Below are 25,659 nucleotides of genomic sequence, written 5' to 3' on the forward strand. Positions count from 1 at the left end.
AATTAAATTGTTGTTGCCCTTGGGTTATATTTCAGTCACATCATCCAGGGATTAGATTTGTATAGCAAGGAAGAATTGTAATTTATTTAAGGTAGTATTCATGTGTGGTGTATAGAATGTAGCTAGAAAAATATCTTTTACTTTTCTGTATATTTCTGTAAGCCAAATGGGTGGTGTTTAATGATTCACAGAGTATTAAAGTTGAAACATTCAACTCAGAAACAAGAATTTAAGGTACTCTTAGTAATAATCTTGCATTAGTGTTGTAAAATATAAAATAGCTGTAAGATAAATATTTCTGGATGTGTTACTAAGGATAAAAAGCTTCCATGAAATTATAATACATAAATTAAATAATAAAATATGACTTTTTCAGAAGCATATAGAAAGTGAAAAGTGTTATTTGAAGAAACTTAAATATGTTAAAATGGCTGTTTTACAAAAAAAACCCCTTTTTCTTTTCCAGTATGTAATGCAGCATAAGAAAGCACTTTTACAGCAAGCAAAGCTGAAGCCAGCATCAGCAGTATCGCCTTGCCTGGAAGGACAGCGTTCAAGTGAAGAGACAATGATTGTCCATGAGGTGAAATCAATTTCACCTCTTCTGCCTGCCTTCTCAGAGAAACCAGTGATGAATGAAGAAACATTGAAGTTGACGGCAGCTACTACTGTTGTAAAAACTGTGGAAGAATCATCATCAAAAGAAGAAAAAGATTGGAAAGAAATAAAATTAAATGTGGATACTTTACCTAACATTTTGGCTCGTTTGACCAAAATTAAACTTACAGGTAGGTCTTTTTTTTTCTTTTATGGAACTGTTTTATTACATGTATTTTCTTCTTTGCATTTTTTTATTTTGATTTTTCAATCATTTTTTTAAAAAGTTCTGCAGCCTCATAAAGTGACTTAGCGTTGAGTTACCCAAAATTTGGTAAAAGTGGTTTATCTTCAGACAGTGACACACAAACCCATTACCCAATCACAACAGGGACATTTAAATTTATTTTACCTACATTGGATAAAAAGGACATTCAAATTAGCAGTTGTGGATAATGAAGGAAAAAGTTTGGAAAGCACTGATTTCATCTTACATCTATTTAGAAAAACAAAGAGCTCCAAATTCAGTAATCATGTTTGGCATTATAACCTTATCTATTGTTAATCACCATGTAAGAAAATGAGTTGGTTTCCGTATTCTCACATAAAGAGGCAAAGTTACAGATTTCCATTTTTTTGTGCTTTCAATTGTTCATTACAAAATACCACAAACAGTATTATTTATTTATTTCCATTGCCAAGATATATGGTCATAAAGCAGAGCATTATGTGCTTAGCAGTGAACATTCCAGCACTAGCATTGCCATGATTAAGTTAATCATCTTTAATCATTAAATGAGGTCCTCTTGTGATTGCAACTTCTAATTTCTTGCTGGCTTCCTTCATTGTCTTTGCTTATGGGAGAGTCTCAAATTGTAATCATATGGCTATGGGACACTGGATGGTCAAAAATACAGGCCAACTGGCAAATGTCTGTTTTGCAGTCATGCAAATGTAGGGTTCTATAACCCCTGGAACTTTAGGAACCAACTGTAAGTACCACTTATTTAGCAATGTTGTAAATTTATGTTTGCTGACTGAGTGGTTAACTGAGAATCACCTATATTTTTTTTGGGGGGGGGGTTGAGATGTTGAAAAACGGAGAAGGGTAACAGAGATCTTTATGCATTCAAATATTTTTGCTTCATGGAGATAACAAATATATTTGATTGCATGAAGAATTACAAATTAATTTTATTTAGAAATAAGTTGAGAATAGTAATTGGCTTGTCTTTGTGAATAGCTATTTTGGAGCAGATACAGTGGCTTATTTCAATTATCAAGTCCTACTTCCACATTGCATTTAGGTTTCGGACAAGATAGTTGTTCATTCAATTGCACTCTGAGAAACAGGTATTCAATTTAGTGATAAATGCTATGTTCCCACATTTGTGTTCACAGTTCAAAAATAATTTGAATCTTCTGTGAGTAGCAAAAATAAAAGTATGGATTCTAGCAACTCTACATAATATCTAATCCTGGTTTAACATATATTTTAGTGAATGGTTACATAAATTATCAAAATTTGTGACATGATATAGCAAGTTAGAGAAAAGGTTAGGTTTGCAGAGGCTTGTGTGATAATGATCCTGATTTAGTATTATGAGTGAATGTTGATAGCATTACAGTGTGCAGTTTTTTCAAGACCATTTTTGTTTTGTTTTTTTAAAAAAAGTTTTGTTTACATTTGGTTCAGATACTGTCAATTGTGAGAATATCTTAAGAATATGAATTCCTTCTAATGTTCATGATGTAACTGCCAGCGAAACAACCATATAACTAGAAACAAATTTAGATTTACTGTGTAAACAAATTGAGTCTCTTACCACCAACGTTACTCTTACAGTGTTTCAGTGAGCAAAGTGTGAACGTGCAAGAAGAAAAATATTGATGCAGACATTTTTTTTTGTAGCTTTCCTTGGGGAAATATTAAAATTTAGGGTACTGTGATGAAATTCTCCAACTATTCTCATTAAAGAAAAACTATACTTTTTTTCTTATTTTTGCTACACATTTATCATAAAATTCGTGATAATGGTTTGTTTGCAGGGTTGTATGATGAAGAATACCACCACTTAGTTGGAGGCCTTTGAGACAGTAGGCTAAAGGGGGGGGGGGGGAGACAAGACATAGCAAATATTGCAGCCCCAGAATTTCCAACCCCATAAACTCTCTAGTTCGTTTAGACCTCTTAATGACATTTGACTATAGATAATCCTTGACTTAAAAGCACAATTGAGCCTAAAATGTATATTGCTAAATGAGATATTTATTAAGTGAGTTTTGCCCCATTTTACAAATTTTCTTGCCACATTTGATAAATGAATCACTGCAGTTGATAAATTAGTAACATGGTTGTTAAGTGAATATGGATTTGCCGTTGAGTTTGCTTGTCAGAAGGGTTCACAAAAAGTGATCACATGACCTTAGGACACTGCAAACATCATAAATATGAACCAGTTGTCAAGCATACAAATGTAAATCACATGACCACAAGGATGCTGCAATGGACACAAATGTGGAAAATGATCATAAGTCATTTTTTTCAGTGATGTAACTTTGAACAGTCACTAAATGAATTGTTGTAAGTCAAGGAAGTTCATACTTACAAGTGTTGGTAAGTATGAGCACAGGTATTCCTCATTTACTGACCATTTGCTCAGAAACCATTTGAAGTTACCATAGTGCTAAAAAAATAACTCTATGGGCCGTTTACAATCTTTGCACTATACCTTAATTACGTGATCACCATTACAGTCAGTATAATGTTGTCCTGTGCCGGACCTGCATTTCCCCCCCTTTTTTCTCCCTTCACGGAGCAGATTTATTGGAAAGAAAGGGATTGCAGGAGAGCCCAGGGCTGGAATCTGTGGGAAAATTATGCAGGAATCTTACAGGTTTGTTTTGAAATCTTTTCCTTTCCAGTCAATTTCAAATAGGAGCAAACAGTTTATAACCCAATTCGGACCAGAATTTCTATTGCTAAGGGAGGTGATCATTAAATGAAACATACCTCATTTTACAACCTTTTTTTTTTTTGCAATGGTCATTAAATCAATCACATGATCATTAAGTGAGGCTGGCTTCCCTCATTGACTTTGCTCATCAGGAGCTGGCTATGAAGGTTGAGAATTGTGATCATGTGACTCTGTGAAAGATATGCTGGTTGCCAAGCTTCCAAAATTTTGATCAGAGGACTGTGGAGATGCTGCAATGGTTATAAGTGCAAGGACACGGTCATAAGTCATTTTTTTCTTTTGATATGTTTAAAATAGCAAACAGTTTTCTCGCTTGAAATTCCTCTCCAGTTTCTCTGCTCTGAAGTGTGGGGAATAAGGGTCAGGCAAAGGAGAAATTGCCGACACAGATTGCTTGCTTTTTCCCCCTCCTCTGCAGAGCAGAGAAATTGGAGAGGAGAGAAAGAGAGTTCAAGAAAGCATGTTGTTTGCATAGTGCACTCAGTGCCTAGCCTCAAGTTGTGATTGGTTGCATTGCTTTGGTGTATACAAAATACAAAAGGGCTAAGGAGTGGCTAGAAGACAAACAGATGCTGAAAGTGAGAAAGTGGGTAGTCTTTTCAACCGGAAAGCACAGGGATGGTCACTTGATTTCCCTATTTTTGAGTGCTAGCATTGGAATTACCAATCCCAAATAGAGTCTTCAAGTAAGGATCACAAGTAGTATGCTATGTTGGTTCCACTGCTGCCTAACTGAATGGATTTAGTTGGGGGCGGGAAGCTGAAATGTAATCCGAGAGGTTCCTTTATTTCAATAAGATTCAAAATAACAGAGTTGGAAGGGCCTTGACCAACCCCCTGCTCAAGCAGGAGACCTTTTAGCATGGGTGTCAAACTCGCTGTGTCACTTTGCTGTACTGTGATGTTTCGCCACGTCTTTCCCATTTACAGAGCTGGGATGGGCGTGGTCTGTGTGTGATGCATCTGGCCCTCAGGCCTACCAGTTTAACATCCCTGCCCTATACCATTTCTGAAAAGTGGCTGTCAGGTCTCTTCTTGAAAGTCTCCAGTAATGAAGCATCCTCAACTTCTGAAGGCAAGCTGTTCCATTGGTTAATTGTTCTCCCTGTCAGACATTTCTCCTTATTTCTTGGTTGAATCTCTCCTTGATCAGTTTCCATCCATTGTTCCTTGTCTTGCCTTTGGATGCTTTGGAAAGTAGATGCTGCACCACAGGGACTGGATAGGGGTTTGCCTGGAGACCAAGGTTGATGGTGGACTTGTAGTCAGCGCAGATCCTGATGGACCCGTAGGCCTTGACAGGGACCACTATTGGGGTCTCCCATCGCGAGTGGTCGACAGGTTCCAGGCTTGTCAAGTTCTGCACCCACCTTGAGCCGCAAGGCAAAAGGCACCCTGCGGGCCTTCAGCCTAATAGGGGCAACCTGGGGGTCTAGGTTGAGGGAGATAGGGGTACCCTTGTACTCCCCCAGCTTACCATAAAAAACATTTGCGACCCTACCTGAATCGGGAGGCTCTCACAACAGTCACTCGGGCCCTTGTGATCTCTAGGCTGGAATACTGCAATGTGCTCTACATGGGGCTGCCCTTGAAGAGCATCCGGCGACTTCAGCTAGTGCAGAACGCAGCCGCGCGAGTGATTGCGGGTGCACCTCGATTCACCTGCATAACACCTATCCTCCGCGAGCTGCGCTGGCTGCCTGTCGATCTCCGGATGCGCTTCAAGGTGCTATTAATCACCCATAAAGCCCTACATGGCAGTGGATCTGGATACTTGAGAGACCGCCTTCTGCCAATTACATCCCTGCGACCAATAAGATCCCATAGACTAGGCCTCCTCCGTATCCCATCGGCCAGCCAGTGTCGGCTGGCAACCACAAGGAGGAGGGCCTTCTCAGCAGTAGCCCCGACCCTTTGGAACGAGCTCCCCGTAGAGATTCGTACCCTCTCCACCGTCCAGGCCTTCCGCATAGCCTTGAAGAACTGGCTCGCCCGTCAGGCCTGGGGATAAGGATAGTTGCCCCTCCCGAATGATGAATGTATGTTGCCTACCATTTTATTATATGTTTCTATCTTGATGTCTGTATTCCCCTTTCCCGGTTTTATGTGAGCCGCCCTGAGTCCCCTCAGGGAAAAGGGCGGCCTACAAATTCTAATAAAACTCTAAACTCTAAACATCAGCATACTCTGCCAGGATGTCTTCGATGCCAGGGGGTGTGTCCACCGTGAGATGCACCCAAGAGGTGGAGAGGCCTAATGGGGAAAACCAATCCAGGCCCAGCTTCTGGACCACCAAAACAGGCAGGCAGCAAACCACCCCCGTACTCCACCCACACCACATAGCAACCCAGGGTAGGAATCTGAGTCCCCTGGTAGTCCCGTAAAACAGTGTCCGGTGGAGACAGCTGGGACTTCGGGAAAAGGTTGCCCATGAGAAGAGGGAATGGGAGGACCCTGAGTCCACCTCCATTATACAAGGCGACCCCTCGAGGAGGAGGGACAGAGTTATCTTTTTAGAGCCGGCCGTCGCCTGGCTGACCAACTCTGCAGGGGTGGCAAGGAGGCCCTTGTCAATGGCGAAGAAGTTGTCGCGGCGGCGCTGCTGACAGTGGGGTTGCTGGCTCCGCGGTGGTGCAGGTTGGCCATAGGACAGCTGAGGAACTTCGGGCTGCAGATGTAGCGGCAGGGTGGCCCGGAAGACTTGCGCTAGGTGCCCCTTCTTGTTGCAGCGGTAGCACACGGACTCTTTAAAGGGGCAGGATGCCTGGGCATGGTGCCTCCGCAACCTAGGCAAGCGGCCATTGCATCAGCAGAGCAGGACGGCACCTGCGGCTGTCATCTAGGAATGGCCCTCAGGCGGTCGACCTGGTCCTCCTCGTCAGGGTCAGGCAGTGGCACCAGCTCGTCAATAAGGCAAGCCCGGTGCACAGGCAGAGGAGGAGGAGGCAAGAATCTGGCCATTTCAGCAGTAGCTTGCTCGGACAGCTCCGCTGCCCTTGCCTCGTCCACGGCTTGCGGCAGGGTGATGTCAGCCTTCGCCAGGAGCCGCCGCTTAAGCCGGATGTCCCACACTCCACACACAAATTGCTCGACGAGGTTGTCATCTAGGTCTAGAAATTCACATTGAATCGCCACGGTTCAAGGGACTGGAGGAACTGGCTAACTGATTCAGTCTCTTTTTGAACACACTGCCGAAAGGCATAGCAGCGAGCAATCTTAGAAGGGGTAGGGGCATAGTGGTTCTTCAGCCAGGCCATCAGCTCGTCCCAGCCCAGCTCATAAACTGGCCTCGGAGCCACAAAAGCGCGGGCCGTGCCAAACATTTCGGGACCGCAGGCACTAAGAAAAAAACTGCACTTGCGTGCCTGCGAGTATCCCTGCCTGTTGTTCGCTATCAGAAAACACTCAAAGCGCTTCAAGAACCCGGCCCACAACTCGCCGGCAGTTCCAAAAAGAGCGAACGGAGGCATAGCAGCCATGGCTCAAGCAGCTAAGTCTCCTCGGCAGCGTGAGAGAGACAAAAAAAAAACAAATTCTGTCTCTGTCCTAGGCTGTTAATCAGAGCCTGTGGATCCCATCCTCGTCACCAGTGAAGTGGACCGAGGAAGAACGAGGCAGGAGGCTCCTGAGGTAAAATTATCAGCACTTTATTTCAATAGAACTGAGCAGTAGACTGGCTAGCGGTAGATTGGGACTCCGCCCTGCTTGACAGCTATTTATACGGAGCTGTCAAGCAGGGAGGCCAATAGGCACACGTCTGACAGCCCGCGCTCAGCCAGCCGCGCCTTAGCCAATCAGGCGCGGCCTGGCTGTTGCTGCTGCTCACACCATTGTCACCCACCGTGGGGCCTTCCATTGTCACCGCCTCCAATTCGGCGTTTCCGTTGCCCTGGGGATCTTCCAGAGCCTCATGGAGCGGCTGCTCCATGGACTCCCTGGCGTTGTCCCCTACTTCAATGACGTCCTGATCGCTGCTACCAGCCGCTCAGGGCTCATCAAAGTACTTCGGAAGGTCTTCAACCGTTTTAGGGGCGCGGGTCTTAAATTAAAGCGTAGCAAATGCTCCTTTGCTGTGCCTAAGGTGGAATTCCTGGGCTTCATGTTTGACGCCCAGGGAATCCACCCTACACCCTCTAAAGTTGCTGCCATCAGGAACACATCTGCGCCCACCTCCAATGCGGAGCTGCAAGCATTCCTTGGTCTTTTAAATTTTTACGTGCCTTTCTTGCCGCACAAGGCATCACCAGCCGAGCCGCTGCATCAGTTGCTCGATCGATCCACGGCCTGGCGCTGGGGCAGCTGCGAAGCGCATGCGTTCACGGCTGTCAAAGCCATGCTGATGTCAGAGGCAGTCTTAGTCCAATACAGTGACAAGATGCTGCTGACGTTGGCATGTGACGCCTCCCCTGTTGGTCAGGGGGCTGTTCTGAGCCATGTCCTCCCAAATGTCTCAGAAGCCCCCGTGGCTTTTTATTCCCGGACACTCTCCTCGGCTGAGAGGAACTACAGCCAGATTGACAAGGAGGCTCTGGCTGCGGTGTCCGAGATTAAAAAATTCCATGACTATCTTTACGGTCGGCACTTTACTCTCTACACTGACCACAAGCCTCTCCTTTACTCTCTACACTGACCACAAGCCTCTCCTTGGGCTTCTGGCCGGTGACAGGCCGACCCCTCCCATCCTGTCTCCCAGGATGACCCACTGGATGGAGTTTCTTGCAGCGTATTCATATACGCTGAGATACCGTCCTGGCAAGCAACTGGGGCACGCCGATGCTCTTAGCCATTATCCCCTTCCCTGCACTGACCCGCAGCCAGTCCCTTGCCTCTCGATCCTGTCCATTGCGGACCTGGACCTTTCTCTGTCAGCCACTGATGTGGCAGCCCACTCTGAAGCCGACCCTGTCCTCTCGCTTGTCATGGCATGGGTCCTGAGGGGCTGGCCTACAGGGGGGGGTCCTCTCAGGAGTTCCTCCCCTTTAAGACCCGTCAGTTGGAGCTGTCCCTGCACTGTGGGTGCCTGTTGTGGGGCGGCAGGGTTATCATTCCTCCCTCCCTCCGCCACCAAGTTCTCTCTCGTCTCCATGCGGACCACTCCAGGTCGTGCACATGAAGGCGCTCGCCCAGAGTTATGTCTGGTGGCCCCGCCTGGATGATGAGATTGAGAGCTAGGTGGGGAGGAGTGTGCCCTGCCAAGTGTCCCTTCCTGCTCTCCCCTCCGCCTCCCCCCGGGAGTGGGAGTTGCCCAGAGGGTCTTGGTCCCATCTGCACCTCGATTTTGGGGGTCCCTTCCAGGGCCAGATGTTCCTGGTGGTTGTGGATGCGTTCTCTCGATGAGTGGAGTTAGTGCTCATGTCCCCCACCCCAGGTGAGAGTACGGTGCGGGCCTTGCGGCGCCTCTTTGCCACACATGGCTTGCCAGACGTCGTAGTGTCTGACAATGGCCCGCAATTCTCATCCACGATGTTCAAGGAATTCCTGGCTGCGCAAGGGATCTGCCACGCGCCAGTCCCCCTTACCATCCAGCCAGCAATGGCCAGGCGGAGAGGGCGGTCCGGTCAGCCAAGGAGGCTTTAGGCCGCTTGGACCGTGGTGACTGGCCGGCAAGGGTGGCTGCTTATCTTATGGCCCAGCGTTCCACTCCTTGCCCCATCACACAGAGCCCTGCGGAGCTACTGATGGGCCGGCGCCTGTGGACTACCCTGGATAGATTGCATCCTATCTATTCAGGGGATCAGCCTGGCAACCTGGGGGCCCCTTCCCGCTTCAGGGTGGGGGACTTGGTCTGGGCCAGAAGCTACTCTGGGGATCCTCGGTGGGTGCCTACCACCGTCACCGAAATAACTGGTCCCTGTTCCTACAGGGTCCACCTATCAGATGGCACTGAGTGGCGGCGCCGTGTGGACCAATTAAGGCACCACCACCCTCCAGAGGCCTCGACTTAATCCGACCCGCAGTGTTGCCCAGCAGCCAGTCTCAGGCCCGCCGCCGCTTGCAGCCTCCGTTCCACATGAGGCCTTACCCATGTCAGGCCTCTCCTGCCCAGTTACCGTTTCCCGGCAACCTCATGCACCTCCTCAAACCAACCTCGCATTTCCCAGTTCGCCCTACATAGGCCTTCCGCCGCCAGGCCTCCCCAATCCTTTCACCACATACCAGCAAGTTTGTATTACCCTCCCTGTTCAGACTGCGCCCCCACTGCCCGGCCTACCTCTTCCTGGGATTCCGCCCTCCAGACTAGGCCTTCGTGATGTCACCTGGAGCTCCACTCCCTCCGGGGAGGAGCTGCTACAGGGACGTCTTACTTCTCCAGTGACGCCTCCTGAACTGAGGCGTTCGGGGCGTGTCCACCGCCATCCGCCTATCTTCGTGAGTATGCATGCGCCACGTTTCCGCATGCGCCCTTGCTAGGGGGAAGAAGTGTTTAGCCCTCGCGCCTACGACTGACAGCCAGAAACAGCCAGGCCGCGCCTGATTGGCTAAGGCGTGGCTGGCTGAGCGTGGGCTGTCAGACGCATGCCTATTGGCCTCCCTGCTTGACAGCTCCATATAAATAGCTGTCAAGCAGGGCGGAGTCCCAATCTACCACTAGCCAGTCTACTGTTCAGTTCTATTGAAATAAAGTGCTGTTAACTTTACCTCAGGAGCCTCCTGCCTCGTTCTTCCTCGGCCCACTTCAGTTCCGCTCCTCTCTGTGACAGCTCTTCAAACACTGGAACACTGCTATCATGTCTCCACTGGTCCTTCTCTTCACTAGACTAGCCATGCTCAGTTCTCACAACTGTTCTTCATATGTTTTAGCAATCCAGGCTCCTATTTTGATTCATGCCTTTTACTCTTACTTTTTAGCCATATGAAACCTTTGGGGGATGTCAATCAGCTGGATAGGATGAAATGGTAATATTCAGGTTTACATCATTACCCAGGCCATAGTGGGGATCCTGTGGAAGTTTTGATCCAATATCTGGGGCTGTGAAGTACAAGTAGGCCAGACTAAAAATCCAATGCCATATAACTCAGGACTATTACTGTAACAACTATAGGAACAAAATCTTACAAGGCTGAATGTGCTTCTCGCTACCCTCATAGGGAAGGGCTTGCCTGAGGCATTTCCAAAACTAATTCCTTGCCCTTGGCCCCAGCCCTGTTGTACTGACCATTACCTTGGTAGTGACTCTTCCACCTGTCATTCAAGGCCATTTCTTATGCTGTATGCAGGAAAGAACAAACTGAAATTAAACCCTTATAAATAGGGGTACTATTTTTAAAACTTGATCCAATTATTGTTAGGCTGAGGTTATTACTGTGAATAAAATAACAGTGCCAGACAACAGTGTTCTTTAAGGAACACCTTTGTGACTGAGGAGTCATCCTAGATCCATAATTATTACTAGATACACAAGTGGAAGGCCGGGTAGGGGATGTTTGCATAATTTTAGCTGGTGTGTCAGTTATAGTTCTGTTTGGAGGTCCTGATAACAATCACCCATAAATTTATCAGCTCTAGCAAGGACTGGTGAATTATATTCTACGTGGGCCTGCCTTTAGGGAGAGACTGATAGGAAACTGTAGTTAGTACATAATGCAGAAGCCCATCTTCTGGTGAGTGAAAGCCTCTGGGATTTTATATATAATACCAATGTTGAGATACTTTACTGATTGCCATTCAGTTTCCAAATGCAATTCAGATTGTAAGTTGTCACCTCTGGAGCACTTTGTGCCTCAATTCCTAATTACTTGGAAAATTTCCTACTCGGAATAGAATATTATTCCCTATTAGGAAGCTTAAGACTTGAAATTCAGGGAAGAAGAGTTGAGGAAACAATGCTTCTTGAATATACTTTCCGGACAGAGAGGCTTCCAGACAAAGAGTCTTCCGGACAGAGAGGCTTCCAGCAGCCGGCCCACAACCATACAGTGCACTCCTAGAGCGGCCACTGCTGGAAGACTCGTCAGCCGAGTTTTGGAGTTTGAAAGCCGGAGAAGAAGTTATGCTCGGAGTGCGGCGGCAGCGCCCTGGCTCTGTGGGGAGAGTTTGGCCAGGTCATGATGAGGCTGGGAGGCATGCTTGCTGGGAGCGGAACAGGCACTCGTGTGACCCTCTTCTCCAGCCAGGCAGAGCTCCATGCACTGACCTAGGGATATCCCTAATGTGCCAAGCCGTGGGAGCTGGGGGGCGGGCAGAGCGCCACATGCCTTGGTGCCTTAGAGATACCCCCTATGTCAGTGAATGGCACTCTGCCCAGCTGTAGAGGGGGTTTGCCAGGCGGCTGCTCGTGAGTTGTCATCTCATGGCTGCTTCACCCCTGAGGCTGTGCCCGGCTCTTTGGGAGGCCGCGTGCAAGGAAGCAGTGCCCGGCAACTCCCCCCTCTGGCCAGGCAGAATGCCACTCCCCAACCTAGTGGTATCCCAAAGGTGGCAAGCAACGTGAGCCCCTTCCCCCCCCGGCTTCCGCGGCTTAGCGCCTTTGGGATACCACTAGGTCGATAAGCGGTGCTCTGCCTGAACGGAGGGGGGTGGGTTGTCCAGGGGGCTTATTTTGGGGGGTGAGCTTTTATTTTTGCCCACACGAAAAATGTGGCAAGGCATTAGATTCAGAAAAGATCATATTTTCGGGGAAACACGGTATATAAATCTTCAGGAATACTGATGGAGTGTATGGTATGCAGAGGTTATAATTAATAAATATATATGTGGAACGCTTGTGTTCAGTAACACTATCTTATCTTGGGTTAGTTCACCATGTCCTGTGGCAACTATACCCTTCAAGAAGCTGTAGGAAGTTTAACATAAGAATACTTTATAGGAGTCGGCCTTAAACGTAAACACATATTTATTTGCTTTATCAAAGACTGAGATGATGTACTTAACACTAAGAACATTGTTTATGGATATAAAGTCTGAGCCAGCTTACAACAATAGCCAGCCAATTGGATGAAGTAGAATGTATTACAGCTGCTTTAATGAGATTCTGATAAGTTATAATGAAATTAATTTGGAGAAATCAATGAAGACTTTAATTAGAACACTGCCTCTAGTGTGCTAGAATTCTTTGGGGGCATTAAAATAATGTTACACAAACTGCTTCACATTTCACTATTTATAAATCAGCTAGTATCTTGCTATTATACATAAGTTTAAAGCAGTCTCTCTGATAAGTTTTAATTAAACTTCTAGTCGCAGTGTAAAATAAAATATATGCCTTATTAATGGAAACCTGGTACACATAGCAAAACTTGATAAAAACCAAATAGGAAGTCAGCAACGTATGCCATTTTTAGTTGCTACCACCTATTTCTGTCTTGTTCTTTTTCATAAGCAATCAAGAGTAGCTACAAAGTCAAGTGGCTTTTAAATGTGGATGAATAAATACAGATAAAATGTGGACAAGTAACTGTCAGTACAGTTAGTCCCTGATTTATGACTACAATTGAGCCCAAGATTTCTGTTGTTAACAGACAATTTTTTAAGTCGGTTTTGCCCATTTTATCACTTTCCTTGCACCAGTTGTTAAATGAATCACTGCAGTTGATAAGTCAGTAACCCTGGTTGTTCCCCATTGACTTTGCTTGTCAGAAGGTTGCAAAAGGTGATCACATGATCCCGGGACACAGCAAAGGTCATAAATATGAACCAGTTACCAAGCAACAGAATTTTGATCACATGATTGTTGGGATGCTGAAAAGGACTATGAAAAAACGTCATAAGTCACTTTTTTCACTGCCGTTGTAACTTTGAACAGTCACTAAACAAACTTTTGTAAGTCGAGCGCTACCTGTACTATTTTTAATGGTTATAAATCTAGAAGGACAAATTAAGATTGTACCTATATTCTCCAGAGTTTTATTCCATAGAGGAGATTACTAATTCACATAAGGTGCACAATTACGCAAGGGGAACACATTTCTGTGGGAATATCTTTACTTTTTATTTTAAAAAAATACTATGACAAAATAAAAGAATAAACACAAAAATGAACAATTTTAAAAGGATATAAAAACAACATAAATTAAAAATTTACGAACAGTAAAATACCTCTACTGGCCAGCAAGTCTAAAATGTTATAGCTAATATAATCTAGTACATCTATTAGAAATTTCATATTCATTTTTTTAATCAGAACATGTTCTCTATTAACCTTCAAAACCTTCTGGTTAACGTAACAGAATTGAAATAATTAAAGGAAACAGAAGAAAGAAGCATAGGCCTAATTTCAGCAATAGTCAATACATTATAAATTGTGCTTAACAAATATTCATTATTGTGTGTTGTCAAATTTTAAAGTTCAGTTATGTTTCTCAGTATTCTCCCTGTCTTATGTCATTCTTTTGTAACAATGCTACTTGTTTGAAAATATTGGAACCATTAAACAGAATTTGCCCTGTTTTTCCTACATTCTGTTAAGGCAAGAGGCAGGATTATTGCTGTTCCACAAATGTAGCACTGTTGTCCATCATTATTGTCCATTACTACCTTATTAATAATGTAACTGACGTGTAATGAATGCAAAAGTATAAATTATCTTCTGTTCGTTTATTAGTGCTGAATTGTTTGTTTATATTTCAGTCCTGGTTGTAGGTACGGCTTCAGCTGGATTTGCGCTTGCACCCGTGCCATTTGACTTAAGCTGCTTCCTATTGGTCACCCTTGGAACAGGCCTGTCATCGTGTGCAGCTAATTCCATTAATCAGGTCAGTGTTTTATTAACAGCTTTTTCACATGTTTCGATCAGAAGTGACTTAAAAGTTTTCATTTGTACTGTTGAGGTTATACTATGGTGAATCAAAGGGTAAGCATGTGGAAACAAATGTTTGTGTTAGGAAAATAAAAATGTGAATTAAAGCACCGTAAGTGGTATCAGGAGCTCACAATAGAAAAGCAACAAATTGTATAAAACTAAAGGTACAGTTAGATCTTCTTAGTGGTGTTCTCAAATCTATTACCTAATGTCTGAGTGAAGGATTTCCTTTCTGTCTTATGATTGATGCAAGTAATGCATGCCTTGGTGCACTGATTTAAATTGGAGGAAATTCAGAAAATGTTGTGCAACTCAGTTTTTTTCTTGGAAAGTCAGATGTATAGAAGTTGATGCACAAAATTCAAATTTCTTAAGCTTGACAGTGCTATTCAGACATCACAAATACATCTTTCTTTAGTTGCATTGACGTTTTAGTTGTAACAGTCTTTGGAATAGTATGGTATGGAACATCCCATAGCCACATAATCCAAACAGATAAAGAATACTTTGAAGCATTGGCCAAAGGTGCTTTTTTCAAAAAACAACTTGTCTTTGTTTTTCTTGAAAAACGAAGTCCAGTTGCCTTTTGAAAAAAGCACTTTTAGGACTACCATGGCCTGCATGACTGAGAATCTCCATAGATATTTGAAGTATTGCTTATCATTCCAAGAGGTATCATTAATGAATCCAAACTTTTTTTTTTTAGGTTTAAAAAACAGTTTGAAAATCTCCCCTCCCAACCCACTCCTGGAAAAGGAATAAAGCTTTTGTCTGCATTCTGCATGCTGTTTCTTAATTTCCAATTTAGAGAGTTCAGCTTCATTGGAATAAATTTAAAGATAATTGGAAAGAAATGATAGGTGTACAAAATAAACTCATTCATTAAAATGTATCACTAAGTAACTTATATTTACGTATAGGAGTCTAAGCCTCTTGTAATTCTCCCTCTCAAGCCAAGAAAAAAACTATCAGGCATCTTTTCATTTTTAAGTCATTGTAGTTTAGAATTATGTCCAACCCTCAAACTATAATTAATTCAAATTATGGTCTATTCTAAATCAACACACTGATTTTAATTAAACTATATTTAGTTTTAAGGTTAGTTGATATTAAGATTTAGCTGACTGAACACTGGCTAATTGAAAAGGTACTTGAAAGAATAAGGATGCTTACAAAATCTGCAGACTCATCATGTAAAAATAGAGTATAGTTTATTGCTACATTCAAACTAAGCTACAGTGTGTAAGTTGCTTTGAATTGTAGTTTGAATTGAAAATGTATGTGTGTGTGTTTCCTTGAATGCCTGATCATTTTTTCCTTAGTTTCCTGTGGGACCCCATCAAGTTCTCCTGGGGTCATCTCAGGGTTCCAAGGGATATAAGGTGAAAAAAATCTTATGTGTGATGTATCTCCCCAATATATTATAATTGTTTGTCTTTTTCTGTATTTATGCACCTTTATGCTCAAATGTTTAGATATAACTTCCTTTATATATAAAATGCTTCCTCTGCTTGATATAAGATTCAGTTTAAAGACTTTTGGGTCAGACTTACAAAGTATCTTCCCAGTGTATTCTTCACAGCTCTCATGAAATATATCTCATCCCTTGTCAGGCATCTGTCTTCATAGAAATTCATACCATGATTGAAGAATCCAAAGTATTTACATAGTCAGTTGTTCACTTCCAGTATTCCTCCTTGTAGTGTTTTCAAAGCATGAATGTCTTGGATCAACGGAAGGATATTTTTCTTCTTGTTCAAACAGATTGTCCATTTTTGCCAGGTCTATGGAATACAATGCCATAATAAGAAAGGCAAAAGGAGTCATCTGTTCCATTTTCATTCATTTGCTTCTTTAAATATTATTAGAAAAGTTTGCACCAGGCACATATAATTGGTTCATTGACTAATTTAAGCTATGACTTGGGTTTAGTTGGTCAACATTTGCTCAGTACATTGATTAGACTTTTGATCTATGTTGCCTTTATCAATTTTAAAGCGGTATTGATTCAATACATAGAGAAAAATTGTGGGAAAACTGACAGTTACAACTATAAATTGCAATTTGCTTCATTTAATTATAATGATGTATGAAAACAACTGTATGCAAGATTGATGTGTGGAGGTTTCTTTGTTTCAGTACCTATTTTTAAAAAGTTAAATGTGCATACTTGCTTTTCTCCTTTTCATTTTTATTCCTTCAATAATGTCCTAAGTAAAAGCATGTTTTATCACCTAATAATGATTACTTGTTACAATATGCGTTTGACAGCTGTTTGTGTTCCCCTAAGTAGAAAGTTTCTGTCACTTCGTCCTCTTTGGGGCAGAAGCTTGAATCCGCTCCTTTTCAGAACTGAACAGTCCTCTTCCTCAATCCCCTTTGGAGATTGAGGCTTTTGGCAGCAGATCTTCAACTGGAGGACTAGAAATAATGTTAGCAAGAAGGCTCTGGGATACTTTCTAAAGCGGCAGAGGAAAGAGCTTTCCCTTGTGTCAATTCTTCCTTCTTATCATCCCTTCCACTTGGCTTTCTTCCATCATCTTAATTAAACTATAATTAAGTTTATAGACTTTTTGGTTTTGTTGTCTATACTAGACCTTTCAGTGCCCAATCCAAGATTTCTAATCTTCCATAGTAAATTTGAGGATGAACATTTTGTTTTTAGTCTCTTCATGCCGTCTGCTAAGAAGGCATTTAGGTTGTCCTATCCTTTACTCTTCATTAATTCTCGGTTATATTATATGGAATGCTAAAATTAGCTATTTATAATGTGCATCTTAATTTATTAGGTTTGAGACAGTGAGCATTTTCATATTTGAGCAACCTCAGTGAACAAGAAGTCCTATTAGTCATTTATACATATACTACTTACACATTTACTAAGTGTTCATAAGGTTTATGGATTTTATTTAGGATATGCATGTGTAATTGATTAGTGATAGTTATAAGGATAAATAGGAAATTGCTTTTGGGGGTGGGACAAAAAGCTAATTATAGTATCTCTCTATAGAAACAAATTCCATACATTTTGCTATACATTGGTAATTATATGGTAAAGTGCATTAAATGGAACTTCTTCCTCCTAGAGAGACTGTTACGGTCTTTCCAAACAAATAAATACTTTGGCATCTTATAAATGCTAAAACAAAAGGCTTGTTGAATTATAAAATAGATTAGCTCTAGAGCTTCCATTGCCTCCCATTTTGGTTTTATAAATCTTATCTCCCAAATAAATAAGAGAAGAAAATAAAATCCCACCTTCTCATCCCATTTCTCTTCCAGAAATATATTATTTTTTTTCACAATATAAATCACATTTCCAACTTGGTTTTTTTAGTTAAAGATCCATTTTAGACTTGTAAATCTGTTGTCCAATCTTTATGAAAACTGAACAACAGGGTTATGGTAGTATATTATCATATCTTTATGTGGAAAAATACTTTATTAAAATTGAGCAACATTAATCTTTGTATTATGACACTCCAGTGGAGATAAAACCTGTAGTGTTTACAACAAAATATATGGCTTTGAAATCTTGAAATAAGTCATATGAATTCCTCTCAGATTGAATGGTTCAAAGTGGGAGAAGGTTGAAAAATGAAACCAGGATGTTTAAAATGATTTGATTATAGTGGCTGAAATATAAACAGTTGTGGTTGGGTTTGATTGATAATATCTTAAATTTAAAGTAAAACTTAAAATGGATATGAAAATAAATGTGGTCAGTTAGAAAATAAACATATAAAAAGGCTAAGATAGATTCTCCAGAATTTATAAAAAGTATGTGATAATTTGATGTTAAAACCAACCTACCTACACCTTCCTTCCTTCCTTCCTTCCTCTCTCTCTCCCTCCCTCCCTCTATAATGTTTTTTAAAAGCAAACTGCTGGATTTTTTCTGTATGTTAATTATATTTCCTACTCTAGCAGTATATCCATAGGTATAGAATCCTATTTTTAAAAATCAGTGTGATGTACATGGAATGTTTCATTGCCCAAAAACTACGGATAAAGCAAAAGAAACGACACAGTTAAGTGGATCAATATGTCTTCTATTCCAAAACAATTTCCCTGGTATTTAATTCCAGAGAAACTTTTTCGGAACAGAAGATATATGAGATCCATTTAACTGCGTCGTTTCTTTTGATTTATCCAGTTTCTATATTTTGCAATTCAGAATACTTCTTTACCTCTAAATTTCTCTGTGGAAGTTATCATGGCATAAGCATTGTCTTCCTGAAGAGGTGGGCAGAAATCATGCTGGCAGTCCTGAAGCAAGATTTTCCTTGTCTTAACTTCTAATTTCGGGTTGAAGCCTGTTTGGAAATTAAAATGCCTGGGCCATAAATGCAGGATTTAAAATCTGTTACGTTTACATCTGTTGCTGCTCTTGAGGGCCTCAACTAGGTAACAGTTAAACCAGCAAGCTTCCCATAGAAGAAAAGCTTCCTTAGCTGTATTGCTTCCAATAAGTCCTGCCTCAGTAATTTTACATTCAAAAGCCCTCCTCTGTGAATATATGAATTTAATCAGGTGCTTCCTCTAAGACCTTATTCTAATATCCTCTCTCTCCACCCATAAATCATTTATTTATTAAATTTGTATGCCACACATCTCACTGTCATGGGATTCTGCCTAGATTACCACATGGTGAAATAACATAACATTATATAACAGAGGTGGCCCTCATGCCATGCCCACCCCAGTTTAGCGAAGGGGGGAAAGGTGCAATATGTCACATGATGATGTCATTATGATGCAAGTTTGATGCCCCTGTTATATAACATTATAACATTATATATAACATTAAAATAATAAATATAACTCTCAACTTAACAGAATTAGCCAAAGTACAGTGCAGTATACGATGGGTTGGAGGTGGGATCTTCTGGTTAATCCACTAACTACTTATATAGTGACATGCCCCGGGACCAATCAGCAGAGCTAAAAGTTTTAAAGCCCTTTCAGAAAGTGAAGAGGATGGGAGCAGATCACCTCAAGCGGTATGATGTTCCAGAGTGCAAAAACCACAGGAGAAAAGGCTCTTCTGGACCCCACCAGCCAGAATTGCTTGACTGATGGAATCTGCATGTGACCCTACTACTGGTGCACGTGGAGAGGCCAATCCTATTGGGATGAGATGGGAGTAAAAAAGAAAGAAAAGATGAGTGATAAACAGAAATTCAATTTTGTTTTACTTTCTGGTGGCTGACTTTGGGATTTGATCAATGGGGAAGCTTTCTGATTTCAATTTTTTTTTAAAAAAAATGTTCAGCAGAAAATTTTATTTGCAAAAGATTTTAGATGTTTAATTTTAACAATATCCAGTATTGATTTCTTTTCTCCTTTTTGATATATTTTATTGCTATTATTTTCCATACTTTCCAATTTTTAAAGAACTTCAGTTAATAAACAAATACTTGTAGTTAATTCAAATATTGATGGTAAATTCAGTTTTCATTTTCTATTTAATTAGCCTGGATATGTATAAAAATGTAACTTTACATATTGAAAGTGATATTTTTTGTGCATAATGGCATTTTTCCCTATAGCAAAATTTTATTCTTAACTACAGGTAAATAGTTAAAAGGATTAACAGAAAATTAATCTCTGTTGTTCTTGGATTCTCTTCCTGGATCAAGTCAGTCTTAGACTTTTCCAACTAAAGTACATAATGCCAAAAGTAAGCCATCCTGCTGCTAGTGCTTGGTCACCCACCATATTATTTATTCACTTAAATCAGTTAGAAAAATCAAAAGCAAGAAACCTAAAAAGTAAGCAACTTCCTGGTTATCCTTATCAAATAGCATTGACTGGAGCATTGAAAAACTTTTATTTATTTTTATTTATTATAATTTGTCAAACAAAAACAGGAATAATATAAAATAATATAATAATATAAATAATATAAAAATACAATGAAAGGGATGTTAGTGCACTTATGCACGCCTCCTCTACAGACCTCTTAATTATGAAGCAAGGTCCACGGAAGTCAGTTTGCTACTGAAACTGAAAATTTGTAGCTGGGAGACTTCCTGTCTGGCGTCACGCTGGAACGGGCTGCTGACAGGCTCTCTGCTCGGTTCGCCCGGTCTTTCCACGAGCGTGGCCGTAATAGGCAAGGTCCCTTCGAGGTGCGAGGACCTTTGGAGAGGGGAAACTTCTGTGCAGTGGAGGGTGAAAGGCGATCTCCCCCCACGAAGCAAGAGGCTCCCTCAGAGTTCGTGCAAAAGAGGTCGGCTGATTAATGGCCGACCAGAAGACGTGACTGCCAGCCACTAATAAGGAAGGGAGAGACAGCAGCAGGGAACATAGCGGATCGAATGATGGTAATCACAAGATCTGACTTAAAAGCCTAAATCTAAAAGATAAACAACTTAACTGCAATAAATACAGATACGTGTGTGGGCGCATTTATCTGCAGCGGCTATTAAATACAAACAGAAAACTTTTGTGAAAGCTGACTGACGTAGTGAATAGAAGAAGACCGAGGCTTTGGACTATTTAAATTTGAGGATTAACAGAGGACGAGACGGAGGAGAGAAAGGCAGTCAGCTGGATTTGCCTGCCTGGGAAAAAGGAAAGAAGCTTAATCACAAGGGTTTGAAGTACGTGGTGTCATATTACAGCCAGAGACAGCAGAAGGAAAACACTACACTGACAACAGGAAGAGATTGATGGGTGAGTTCTAAATACTTCCTGGTCTCTCCTGCACCCTGTCGTATCACGCTGAAACGTTTCTCTTCCTGACTCTCCCAGATACTATAGAATTAACTGAGCCTATATTTCACAGCCCTGCTCCAGCTTAATTACCCTGTATGTACCCCGGGCTCTGTATAACTACTCAAACAGCATTCAGAAGGTACTAGACTTACACCTTAAAGGGGAAGAGCTGAATCAAAGCAAATGGCAACAAAAACAGTAACTTTAATTAAAGGGAGTAAAAAGCAAACTCCCCTATCTACCCCGGTGAGGGAAAAGTCCCCTGAGGGCAGGCAAACGGGAGATAAGGCAGCCCCAACCCTACAAGACCAGGTAGTAACAATGGACTCCCTACAAGAGACAATATTGAAGATGGGTGAAAGTGTCACCAAAGGCCTGGAGGGAGTAAAGAATGAAATGCATGAAGTAAGAAACAATATGGGAAAAATTGAGGAACGAATAGGAGTAATACAAACAGCGCTGCTGAAAAATGAGCAGGAAATTCAAAATGTTAAGGGGAGAACGGAAATAGCGGAAAAAAGGATAGACAAAGTAGAGGACAACCTGGAATCTATAAACTCAAGCCTAGAGGAGGCCATCCTCCAGTTAGAATTAGAGCGATCAGCATATTATTTAAGACTACAAAACGTGGAGGAAGCAAAAGATGAAAACCTCCGGGAGCTGATTGGAGAAATCCTGGGATTAGTCCTCGGCAGGCCGAAAAAAGAGGTTATTAATGATCTGGACGAAGCCTATAGAGTCAATACAGGCTTCGCGAGACGCCACCGGCTTCCGAGGGAGATCCATGTGAGGGTGTTGAGAAGACAGCTGAGAGAGGACATTCTAAGTACAATAAGAGGGGACTCTCTAACGTACAAAGGTAAAGAAATTCTCATCTTAAAACAGACTCCACGGAGAGTCAGAGAGAAGAGAAGGAAATACAACTTCCTCTCCACACATTTAAACAGAGACAGAATCCAGTTCAGATGGCTCCTTCCAGAAGGAATGTTGATAACATGGAGGGAAAAGAAATACCGGATAGATACCTTGGCGAAAGCTCAAGAATTCCAGGAACTTTTACTAGCAGATGATGAGAGATTTAATAAAGAAGGACTTTTAAGACAGGAGGACACTATAATTGAAACTCAACCAGAGGGGCGGGGGCCAGGAGAGGCCAGAGAACGAGAGAGATATGGCAGAGAAGATTCGAGAGCAAGGTCACCCATCGAGACACGATCCAAAGGCGCCCTCAAAGCGAATAACATGTAAGGGAATTGAAGAATGGGAAACGAATGTACTATCAGCAAATGTAAATGGTCTTAACATAACTTCCAAAAGAAAACGTGTACTGTTGGATCTAGTGAAACAAAAGTTAGATGTAATCTGTCTTCAGGAAACCCACATTAAAGAAAAGTACAATAACCTGTTGGTCTGTCCAAAACTAGGTAAAACATTCTGCTCGTCAGCACAAACCAGAAAAAGAGGAATTGTGATGTATATAAAAGAATGGTTGAACCCCAAATTAATACATGCAGATAAAGACGGTAGGGTATTAATGGTGGAGATAATTAATGGTGGGAAAAAACTTTTACTAGTTGGAATCTATGCCCCAAATCAAAAACAAGAGAGATTTTATATTAATCTATATAAGAGGATAAATGAAATAGAGTGGCAAAATATATGTATTCTAGGGGATTTCAACTCTATAGCAGACGGTAAGATGGACTATAAGGGTACTCACAAGAAAAGCACAAGAAGGAAACTACCGTCTGCCTATGTAAATATGGTGAAGGATTTAGATCTTTATGATGTCTGGCGAGCAATGAATGACAAGATGCAACAGTACACGTTTTACTCCCATCCACATAATTCATGGTCTCGTATCGACATGGTTTGGTCAAACTCGGAACTACTCATGGATACTGTAAATATTGAAATAACAACCAACAAGTGGGCCGATCATCACCCAGTCTTATGGCAATGGAAAGGGAAGGCAAGGATAAAAGCTAGGTGGACATTAAACCAGAACATACTACAAGAGAAACAATTTGTACAACAAATAGAAAAGGAATTGGACTACTTCTTTAAAGAAAACGGTAAAGAGCAGACCTCAATACAAAATGTTTGGGACACGATGAAGGCAGTTGTGAGGGGAATATCCATAGCCTATATAATAAGAAGAAGCAAAATGCACAGGGAAAAACTTAATACACTGAACAAAGAATTAAGAGAGACGGAACTGCTGACCCAGAAAGAGCCAGAAAATAGTAGACACAGGGGAAAAGGAGAGTTAATTAAACACCAAATAAATTTGATCTCTCAAGAGGAAATAGCACAAAACATTAAGAGAATGAAGCAGAATTATTTTGAACATGCAAATAAAACTGGGAGATGGTTGGCCCACAAAATAAGAAAGGAGAAGGTCAAAAGAATTATTAAACAACTGTATGACGAGGAGGGGAATTTGAAACAAGAAATAGGAGAAAAGAAAAAGATAGTACAGAACTATTATAGGAAACTATATAAACAAGACGAAATTAATGAACAAGACATTAGAAAATACCTTATAAAGCAGAAGCTTCCAGTCTTGTCGGAGGAGATGAGAGAGATGCTTGATAAAGAAATCACACAAGAAGAACTGAAAAAGGCCATTCAAAAACAAAAAAACAATAAAACACCTGGGCCGGATGGGCTTCCGTCGGAAATATATAAAAAACTTCAAAATACCATAGAAGACAAATTATTAGAACTATGTAATGAGGCATTACAAAATGGTAGGGTCCCAAAATCATGGGGGGAAGCTTACATCACCCTAATACCAAAGGAAGAGGCGGACAGTAGCAAGGTCCAAAATTATAGACCCATATCCCTGTTAAATGCAGATTACAAAATCTTTGTATCAATATTGGCGGAAAGACTAAAAATAATATTAAATCAAAGTATCCATTCGGATCAAAACGGCTTTCTCCCAAAAAGACATATTAGAAACAATACAAGAATAATAATTGATACCCTGGAATTCTATCAAACAAGATCCGAGAAACAACTCGCATTAATCTTTGTCGACGCTCAGAAAGCCTTTGATAACCTAGATTGGAACTTTCTAACCACTCAACTAAAAATGATGAAATTTGGCGACAAATTTATTAAGATTATAGAATCTATATATTCACGGCAAACTGCAAATATTATAGTCAATGGGGAACTAACGGAGAGGATACAAATTGCAAAGGGTGTTAGACAAGGGTGCCCGCTCTCCCCACTACTATTTATTATGTCACTAGAGGTCCTTTTAAATCGGATAAGATCAAATCAGGAAATTAGGGGCGTGACCATAAAAAAAGAACAATATAAAGTACAGGCCTTCGCGGATGACATGGTCTTTATCGTGGAAGACCCCTTACTTTCAGGACCGAATTTGATGAAGGACATTGAGAACTTTGGGTGTGTGGCCGGTTTAAAAATAAACAAGGAAAAAACAAAAATGATTATAAAGAATTTCCCCAAAAACCAGATTGGAGAGCTAGAGGAAACAATGGAATTAAAGGTAACTAAAAAAATTAAGTATTTAGGGATCTGGCTGTCTGCGAAATGCTCTTCCATAAAAGAAGACAACTATGATAAGTTGTTACAGAATACCCAAAAGGACTTAAAAACCTGGTCAAAACTACAACTATCACTGATGGGAAGAGTCGCAGTAATTAAAATGAATGTTCTGCCAAAAATCCTCTACCTATTTCAAACGGCACCGGTTAAGCTAGGGGAAAAATTTTATAATGATTTGGACAAAATGATTCGAAACTTTATATGGAATGGTAAAAAGCCCAGAATAAAATATATGCACCTGCAGGATAAAAGAACTCAAGGGGGAATGGGATTACCGGAATGGAAAACATATCATCAAGCAGCAACAACTATGTGGATAAAAGAATGGGTAATGTTAGCCAATAAAAGAATCTTAACAATAGAGGGCCACGACCTGCAATACGGGTGGCACAACTACTTATGGTGCGAGGGAAATAAAATCCACAATTATTTTAGTAGTCATCATTTAAGGGGGGTATTGATTAAGGACTGGCTCGAAATTAGAAGGAGATACTACACGCAACTACCTAAATGGATATCTCCGACGGAAGCCCTGATATACCCGAATTTGATAAACTTGGATAAAATTGTTACCTACCAACAGTTGCTAGACGACCAAAACAAACTAAACCCCAGGGAAAATTTGGCTGATAAGGGAATAAATATCAATTGGTGGCCATATCTTCAAATTCAAAACAAGCACAAATTCGATCTAGCACAACCTGGCTTCCAGAACAAGAACCAGGAATTAGATAAAATTTTAATTGGACCAGATGAGAAACTAATTTCAAAAATATACAACTGCTTACTGATTCGAAAAACGGAAGCAGAAAGAGTAAAAGAAGTCATGGTAACCTGGGCCCAAAACATCGGCCACACAATAGACCTAGACGACTGGGAAAGAGTCTGGGAATGGAACCTAAAATTGACAAAGTCGACGGCCTATAAAGAAAATATATATAAAATGTTCTACCGCTGGCATCTTCCACCGACAAGACTGGCGAAAATGTCTTCAAAAGTTTCGGCCATATGCTGGAAATGTAAAACGGTGCTGGGCA

The 25,659-nt window shown here is 41.4% G+C and overlaps 1 protein-coding gene across 1 annotated transcript in view; it reads left to right on the forward strand.

Annotated features, from left to right (window-relative positions):
• The window catches only part of LOC116503618 (protoheme IX farnesyltransferase, mitochondrial), a 111,286-nt gene that overhangs the window by 3,587 nt on the left and 82,040 nt on the right, over positions 1-25,659 (forward strand). The window contains exons 3-4 of the mRNA XM_032210154.1: positions 467-788; positions 14,143-14,267. Of these exons, the coding sequence (XP_032066045.1) occupies positions 467-788; positions 14,143-14,267 (447 nt within the window). The remainder of the gene's footprint in view (positions 1-466; positions 789-14,142; positions 14,268-25,659) is intronic.

This window comes from Thamnophis elegans, chromosome 2, assembly GCF_009769535.1.
Source record: "Thamnophis elegans isolate rThaEle1 chromosome 2, rThaEle1.pri, whole genome shotgun sequence".
NCBI lineage: Eukaryota > Metazoa > Chordata > Lepidosauria > Squamata > Colubridae > Thamnophis > Thamnophis elegans.